The 8,926-nt window shown below is 48.4% G+C and overlaps 1 protein-coding gene across 1 annotated transcript in view; it reads left to right on the forward strand.

Moving 5' to 3' along the window:
- XKR6 (XK related 6) overlaps positions 1 to 8,654 on the forward strand; it is a gene marked incomplete at its 5' end in the record, with an annotated part of 161,663 nt that extends 153,009 nt beyond the window's left edge. The window contains 2 exons of the mRNA XM_083733382.1: positions 3,195 to 3,391; positions 7,333 to 8,654. Of these exons, the coding sequence (XP_083589508.1) occupies positions 3,195 to 3,391; positions 7,333 to 8,297 (1,162 nt within the window). The 3' untranslated portion in view covers positions 8,298 to 8,654. The remainder of the gene's footprint in view (positions 1 to 3,194; positions 3,392 to 7,332) is intronic.
- Positions 8,655 to 8,926: the final 272 nt, after the last annotated feature.

Raw genomic sequence — 8,926 nt, forward strand, 5'->3', positions numbered from 1 at the left:
GTGAGGGAACGCTCCACAAACCAGCTCCCCCTCTCCCCAAAGCAAGTAGGCTTTGTTTTGCTGCTGCTGCAGCAGCAGCAGCGGTTTTCAAAACATCAGGGATGTTTGGACACAATACCGAATATTCAGTATCAAGGCAGAGAAAAATGGGGCACACTCTGCATGCTCTGCACATTTCACCAATGAAAAAATAGTAGTGTAACACGCTGCCCCATATTAAATGGAGGTCGAAAACCACCTTGAATTTTTTGTGTGCCCTGTGAAAGGGCAGTGATTTTTATGAGGTCAGAAGAGATTTTCAGGATGTGCACGGTTTCCTGTTTGCTTTAACTTTGCAAGGTACTTCAGGGGTCTTTCCCCTCTTGTTTTTAAAACTTTCTTTTTTTAAAAAAGACATAATGTCTGCTTGCAAGAGCCCAAAGCTTCCTCTAGTCTCCTGGCTCAGCTGTACCCCCTAGAATACCCACATAAAATAGACTACATCCACTCTGTGCATTTGAAGCAGTCTCATATCATTTATGGAGACGCGGGTGGCACTGTGGCTTTAACCACAGAGCCTAGGGCTTGCCGATCAGAAGGTTGGCGGTTCGAATCCCCGTGATGGGGTGAGCTCCCATTGCTCAGTCCCTGCGCCTGCCAACCTAGCAGTTCCAAAGCATACCAGCGCAAGTAGATAAATAGGTACCGCTCCAGCAGGAAGGTAAACGGCGTTTCCGTGCACTGCTCTGGTCACCAGAAGCGGCTTAGTCATGCTGGCCACATGACCCGGAAGCTGTACGCCGGCTCCCTCGGCCAATAAAGCAAAATGAGCACCGCAACCCCAGAGTCAGCCATGACTGGACCTAATGGTCAGGGGTCCCTTTACCTTTACCTTTTACATATCATTTAAAACAGTCAAACCTTCCCCCCAAAAAAGATCCTGGTCATTGTGGTCTGCATGCAATATTAGGGGAAATCAGTTTGCAAAGAAATTGTATATGTCAGGTAGAAACACATGCAAACTTGTGTATATTAGGAGGTATTTGCATAAAAAAACCCACATCTTTTGCTGAATTTCTATGAGGACTTAAAAAAATAAATGCAGAATTCTCAAACTGATGTGAATTGAAGCTCGGAAGAATGAGAAACTGAAACTTGTCCACCCCTTAACTTAAGGTGTAGATCCTAAATGAGTGAGAGGGAAGGAAACTCCATTAAATTGGCACGGATATACACTGAAATTAAATGCAATTTTGGAAACAGCAGACGTAAAATTAAGAAAATCTCTTCCCCCCCCACTCCAACACCCTTTCCCCTCTCATCGTGCCCTGACTACTCCTAGCATATAAGGTGAACAGTTATTCATTTATCAGGAAAACATGGAATTAGGCTGGTGCGGTATAGTGGTTAGAGTATCAGACTAGGACCTGGGTGAGACCTGGGTTCAAATCCTCGCTCATTAGGTGACCTTGTGCCAGTCACAGCCTCTCAGCCTAACCTACCCCACAGGGTTGTTGTAGAAATTGAACGAGGAGGGGTGGACAATGTATACCACCTTGAGCCCTTTGAGAAAAAGCTGGGGTAGAAATGCAATCCATACATACGTACTATTCCTCTTAATATTTCATATTAACAAAGATTCTGCTTCTGAACTTTAAGCCCAAACATTTGTCTAACGTAGGGAATTGCAGAAACCCAGCTATTAAAATTTTTTTGTGCGCTTTTTGGAACCTTTCTTAAGGGCAGCCAATTCGATAGCTCCTGCCTGCTCATGTCTTTCCTGTGTCTGTCCCATCTTAGAGGCACCATAATTACTTCCCCGCAATCTCACATATTCGATCATTGCGATGGTAAGAAGGAATAGCACTGGGACGAGCTTTTGCACAGTTTCTACTGGCCCTAATGAAATTTAGCAAGTGGGTTAGGAACATAAGAAGTTGCCTCATTCCGAGGGCAGGCATTGTTGTCTACTGTCTGGCAGAGGCTCTCCTGTTTCAAAAGCTGGACATAGTCTAACCACCATGTGAGCTTTGTGTGAGCACATCTGTATGAGGCTTATCAATAAATATGTATGGAAATAATCACATATGCACATATGCAAATATAATTGATCGGTTGATCGATAACGAAAGCTCCTGCAATTACTTTAATTGAGCAATATCCCTAAAATGTAACTGTAGGAAGCAGGAAAGTGAAAGCTGAATTAATGGAAAAGAAGCTCTAGCTCTCTTTCATATTAGAACCAGTGAAGGCGGTGAAGGTCCTGTGTGAGTGTCTGGAAGCGGTTGGAGGATGGATGGCAGCTAACTGGTTGAGGATGAATCCTGACAAGACAGAAGTACTGTTTTTCAGGGACAGGAGGCGGGCGGGTGTGGAGGACTCCCTGGTCCTGAATGGGGTAACTGTGCCCCTGAAGGACCAGGTGCGCAGCCTGGAAGTCATTTTGGACTCACAGCTGTCCATGGACGCACAGGTCAATTCTGTGTCCAGGGCAGCTGTTTATCAGCTCCATCTGGTATGCAGGCTGAGACCCTATCTGCCTGCAGACTGTCTCACCAGAGTGGTGCATGCTCTAGTTATCTCTTGCTTGGACTACTGCAATGCGCTCTACGTGGGGCTACCTTTGAATGTGACCTGAAAACTACAACTAATCCAGAATGCGGCAGCTAGACTGGCAATTGGGAGCGGCCGCCGAGACCACATAACACCAGTCCTGAAAGACCTACATTGGCTCCCAGTATGTTTCAGAGCACAATTCAAAGTGTTGGTGCTGACCTTTAAAGCCCTAAACAGCCTCAGCCCAGCATCCCTGAAGGAGGGTCTCCACCCCCATCTTTCTGCCCAGACACTGAGGTCCAGCTCTGAGGGCCTTCTGGCAGTTCCCTCCCTGTGAGAAGTGAGGTGACAGGGAAGCAGGCACAGGGCCTTCTTTAGTGGTGGCACCCGCCCTGTGGAACGCCCTCCCACCATATGTCAAAGGAAGAACCAACTACCAGACTTTTAGGAGACATCTGAAGGCAGCCCTGTTTAGGGAAGCTTTTAATATCTGAAGGACTATTGTATTTTAATATTTTGTTGGAAGCTGCCCAGAGTGGCTAGGGGAGACCCAGCCAAATGGGTGGGGTATAAATAATAAATGATGATGATGATGTCCTTTGATCTGATCTGGTCACGAGCTCACCTTCTCCCTCCCTTCTTTCTCCCCTTGTCTCCAGGTATATCCGAACCATGTACCTGGGGATCCAAAGCCAGAGGCAAAAGGAACACCAGCGGCGCTTTTACTGGGCTATGATGTACGAGTATGCAGACGTCAACATGTTGCGCCTCTTGGAGACTTTCCTCGAGAGCGCCCCACAATTGGTGCTACAGCTCTGCATAATGATCCAAAAGAACCGTGCAGAAACCTTACCATGTAAGTTGCCCTGGGTGGGGGGAGACACTGTGTACGGGGAGGGGGGATACACCTCCATGTCGGCAGTGACTGCTCCCCTTGATCCATCGCCAGGCCCTAGAACATGGTAGCAAACGAAGCCCTGCCTCCTTTGTGGCAAAGCCTCTGCCCATTTCCGCTCGCTGTGTTTCCTGCGGGAGATGGGCCAATTGAGGGGCCAATTGAGGCACAAATGCCTTCCCCATTACCCTCTTTCAGTGTGGCTCTGGGCTCCAGTTTCCAAACCTTTCCAAGCCACTGTCCCCTCGGTTCCATAAACTCCTCCCCATTGCCCTACTGAAAGCATTATTCAGATGAGCGGTTTTCACGACCCGCTGATAACACAATAAAATTCAAAACAGCAACAATGAATTGCACATTGCTGCAAAACCCAGTTGAAACTTGATTTGTTTAATTACCGTATTTTTTGCTCTACAGGATGCACCCACCATAGGACACACCTTGTTTTAGAGGGGGAGAACAAGGGGGAAAAAATCTCTGCCTCTCTGCCCCTTCCATTTATCCTCCCACTTCGCTGAAGGGGAGCTGCACAGAGAGGGAAAGCTGTGCAGCGCCTCTCCAGCGATGCAAAGCCAGGAGAGCAAGAGGGATCAGTGCGCACCAACCCCTCTCACTCTCCAGGCTTCAGCGAAAGCAACGCGAAGCCTCCGGAGCGCAGAGGGAGCGCTCCCTCTATACTTCGGAGGCTTCGCGTTGCTATCGCTGAAGCCAAGGAACCTGCATTCGCTCCATAAGATGCATGCACATTTCCCCTTAATTTTTGAAGGGGAAAAAGTGCATGTTATAGAGCGAAAAATACAGTACTTCAATGAGACTGATTGACTTGATCCAGCGATACCAGCTGTTCAAAGTCTGATATTCATTGGCAACTCCAGTGCCGCGGCCACCCCACGGCCGCCCCCTTGCCCCTAAGCACTGCCACCACCACCTGGCAGGTTGTGCAGGTCCCGGGGGGAAGGTTACTGCTACCATAGTCAAGGTTCAGTCCTGAGTCACTAGCCTGGAAATAGTCCACAAGATGAGAGGCAAGGTCCGAAACAGGGAGCCGGGCGGGGACAGGAACACTCGAAGATCAGAAGCAGGAAGCCGGGCGGGGAACAGGAACACTGGAGGAACAGGACTGGATGCTGGCCAATACAGCTCTTCAATGATGACGTTGCTCCCACAACCTGGGACCGGGCTGATTGGCCTTTATCTTCTCTGAGGCCAGGGGCGGTCCCGGCCCCCAGGAGCCCCGCCTCCCTTGGCCTTAAGGCGAGCACTCCTTCTGGGAGAAACCAGTTCCCTTCGCCTCTCTGCCCTAAGCCTCTGCAGTTCAGGAGAGGCTGAAGGGTTACTGGGCCCAGGGGGAGACTCACCTGCAGGCACTGAGTCTTCAACCAGCTCTGGGGCCAGAATGGATTCACCTGGTGCCTGCTCCTGAGGATCTGACACAGGTGCAGGCTCCTCAGAATCTAGGCCTTGCCCCAGTTCAGCCCGCCCTGGAGGCGGGGACTCCTGTGCCGGCTAGGATTCCTCCGGTTCAGCCTCTGAATCGGATTCCCAGGCCATCACACAGGTGATCCTAGTGCCCACTTTGGGAACCATGGCTCAGAAGCGTACTCAAGACTTGGAAAACCACAGCCAATGTAACCGACAGCAATGATACCGTTACAGAAGGGAGGAGATTATACTGTAGCTAAACTTGATGGGAGTGCAGTGGATGGTGGTCCATTAGAGCGAATGGGTCACTGGCCCACAAATTTCCATCTGTCCTCAGCTAGCTCCCACCTGCCTGCCTTCTTACAACTATTCCAGGGGTTGCCACTGCCCGCTGGCATAGTCTCAATGCTGCCCTTGTAGAAATCAGCAGGAAGAAGAATGAGGATGCCCATCCTTGGCTCTCTGCCTCCACTTGCTGCCTTCCAATCTTAGCATTACTCCACATTTTGCACTAGTATCATTATTGAATTACCCTTTTAATTCTGTTGGTGCTAGCCAGCAACAGACCAAAATTTGTGTGCATGCACACATACACCGCTCTTTCGCACGCAAGCCATAAATCACACTCACATCTGTGAGAAGCCAGAGATTGTTTCCTCTATAGCTCAGTCGGTAGAGGACGGGACTCTTAATCTCAGGGTCACGGGTTGGAGCCTCATGTTGGGCGAAAGATTCCTGCATTGCAGGGGGTTGGACTAGATGATCCCTTCTGTGATTCCTCCAGTATTTTTTATTGATGAAGATTGAAGGAGCAATGCTCTTTAGGGGCTGTCCCTCGTGAGTCTGCCAGGGGGGTCTAGTGGGAACCTGTTCTTCCACCATTCAATGCTAGAGGGCCTATCTTTGCTTGCAGAAGGTCCCAGGTTCAATCCTGGACATGTCCAGTTTAAAAGGGTCAAGTAACAGGGACGCAGGTGGTGCTGTGGGTTAAACCACAGAGCCTAGGACTTCCCGATCAGAAGGTCGGCGGTTCGAATCCCCATGACAGGGTGAGCTCCTGTTGCTCTGTCCCAGCTCCTGCCAACCTAGCAGTTTGAAAGCACACCAGTGCAAGTAGATAAATAGGTACCGCTGTGGTGGGAAGGTAAATGGCGTTTCTGTCTGCTCTGGTTTCCGTCAGTGTCCTGTTGTGCCAGAAGCAGTTTAGTTCTGCTGGCCACATGACCCGGAAAGCTCTCTGTGGACAAACACCGGCTCCCTCGACCTGAAAGCAAGATGAGCACTGCAACCGCATAGTCGCCTTTGACTGGACTTAACCGTTTGGGGTCCTTTACCTATAGAAGTCCAATGAGCCATATTCAGACCACCAGCTCTTATATCTCAGCCAAGCTTTTTACTCATGAAGTCCTAGAAGGTGAGCTGTCATGTCGACGAGTCTGCAGCGGAAAGACCTGGCAAGCGAGATGCAGCTCATAGGCTTCACCTGTTCATGGGCAGTTATAATTAACTTGGTCCCTTCTGATTTCACAGTACCATGATCAGTTTTTAAAATCATTGCTATTCTTTCATTAGCAAACAAAACTAGCACAGTTTTCCAACAGTTCAAAGACAGCCGAGAGCAACTGAGCATGGTCAGGTGTAAAGATAAGGAGACAAAATATATATATGAATAAGTATTAAAAGAAACTTGCGCAAAAGAGACAATATGACATTTTTCTAAGATAAGACATGAACACATCAAAAACTCATATAATCACAAAGTGGCAGATGAAATCATATTCCGATGGAATTTGCCATCCATGTGATTGAGTTGTTAAATAAGCTTAAACAACAACAACAGTCCAATGGGTCTACGTCCCCTCTTGAGAGCCCAAAGTTAGTGGGTTAGTTTCTCCAAGGTGGCTATAAATAAGGCTTTCTTAAACCAGTTCACAACAGAGTACAGTGATACCTTGGTACTCAAACAGCTTGGCTCCCAAACAAATCAGCTCCTGAACGCCGCAAACCCGCAAGTGAGTGTTCCAGTTTGCGAACGTTTTTCACAAGCCGAACGTCCGACATGGCTTCTGATTGAGTGCAGGAAGCTCCAGCAGCCAATTAGAAGCCACACCTCGGTTTTTGAACAGTTCTGGGAGTCAAATGGACTCCCGCAACAGATTAAGTTCGAGAACCAAGGTACCACTGTACATAGAAGCCTCCCACGCAGGGAATTGTTGGTGGACAGTGAGCCTCATCGCCATGCACATCCATGCAGATGGTGGCCTGGCGTTATTGCAGCACAGGCATGCTCCCGTAGGAAGTCCTGCTTATTTTACTCTCTCTTCTCTTCCTCCTCTAGATCTTTTTCGCTACCCTGACCCGCATTGTAAACATGCTCCACACCTGCCCCCCCCCCCGGGGGACGATGATGTGGGCCGCTGCGTCCCTTTTGCTTCCCGTTTAACTCTGTGGGTTTGTGTGTGTGTGTGTTCTCCCGGCAGGTGTGTCCTCTGTCGCCTCCCTGATGTCCCTGGCTTGGGTGCTAGCCTCGTATCATAAGCTTCTCCGGGACTCCAGGGATGACAAGAAGAGCATGAGCTACCGAGGGGCCCTTATCCATCTCTTCTGGCGTCTCTTCACCATCTCATCCAGAGTGATCTCTTTCGCCCTCTTTGCTTCCATCTTCCAGCTCTATTTCGGGATCTTTCTGGTGGTCCACTGGTGCGTCATGGCTTTCTGGATCATCCATGGCGGGACAGACTTCTGCATGTCTAAATGGGAGGAGATTCTCTTCAACATGGTGGTAGGGATTGTGTACATTTTTTGCTGGTTTAATGTCAAGGAAGGGCGGACCCGATACCGAATGTTTGCCTATTACACTGTAGTCTTGACGGAGAATGCTGCCTTGACGCTCCTTTGGTATTATTACAGAGACCCCGACACCACTGACTCGTACGCTGTGCCAGCACTCTGTTGCGTCTTTCTTAGCTTCGCCGCCGGGGTGGCACTGATGCTATTGTACTACGGCATCCTGCATCCCATGGGGCCAAGAGCTAAGATCTTTGCCAGCTCCTGTTGCGCCGAACTGCTCTGGGGCATTCCTTTGCCCCCTGATGTTGAACCCATGGCTCCCCAGACCCCAGGGTACAGGGCGGCCCAGGCAACGCCCACCAGAGCGGCCACGGAGCAACAGGAGGAACTCACGGCTGAGACTTGCTTGCCAGTTTTCCAAGTGAGAGCGATGGTACCCTCGACTCCGTCCGGGAGGCCCTACCACCCAGAAGGCCCTCTCATTAAGATAGACATCCCAAGGAAGAGGTACCCGGCTTGGGACGCCCATTTTGTAGACAGGAGATTAAGAAGGACTATAAACATTCTACAGTACGTCACCCCGACCGCCGTAGGGATTAGATATAGAGACGGACCTCTCTTGTATGAATTGCTACAGTACGAATCTTCACTTTAAATGCTCCTTTAAACACAAGCACACATACAGACATGCAGACACACAGACACACACACACCTAGACACACACACACAACACACACAACACACACACTGTCACAGACAAACAACAAAAGAATTAAAAGAGGGAAATTGGGGGTGGGAAAAAGGCGGGTTAAATGTTTACGGTCATGAACACAGCTCATGAAACTAACCTTCCAATAAGTTTTCTTTCTGGTTGCTGTATGTATTTAACTATATATATATATATATATATATATATATATATATATATATATATGAGAATGAGAGATCCTCGATGTTTTGTAAGTAAAAACAAAAAGAAAAACTTTCCTTTTGTTTTTTACGCGCAGGAGAAGAAGAAAAAAACAAAACAAAAAAATCAACAACGCAAAACCAACCAGTATTTTCAAACTTCCACGCTTTCAGAGGTCGGAGGAAAGCAAACAAGCTCCGCCTCTGAGTTTTATACCTTACACCAAGTGTAGGACATTATCATAGGGATTGGTGCTGATTGAAAATAATAATAATAATACTAATAATAAAAAAATATATATAACAAACAAACAAAAAAACCTACAACTGCCTTATGCCCTTAGGTGCTGAGTTTCATTATGTACTGTCACCTC

Source organism: Podarcis gaigeae, assembly GCF_964106915.1.
Source record: "Podarcis gaigeae genome assembly, chromosome: 3".
Lineage (NCBI taxonomy): Eukaryota > Metazoa > Chordata > Lepidosauria > Squamata > Lacertidae > Podarcis > Podarcis gaigeae.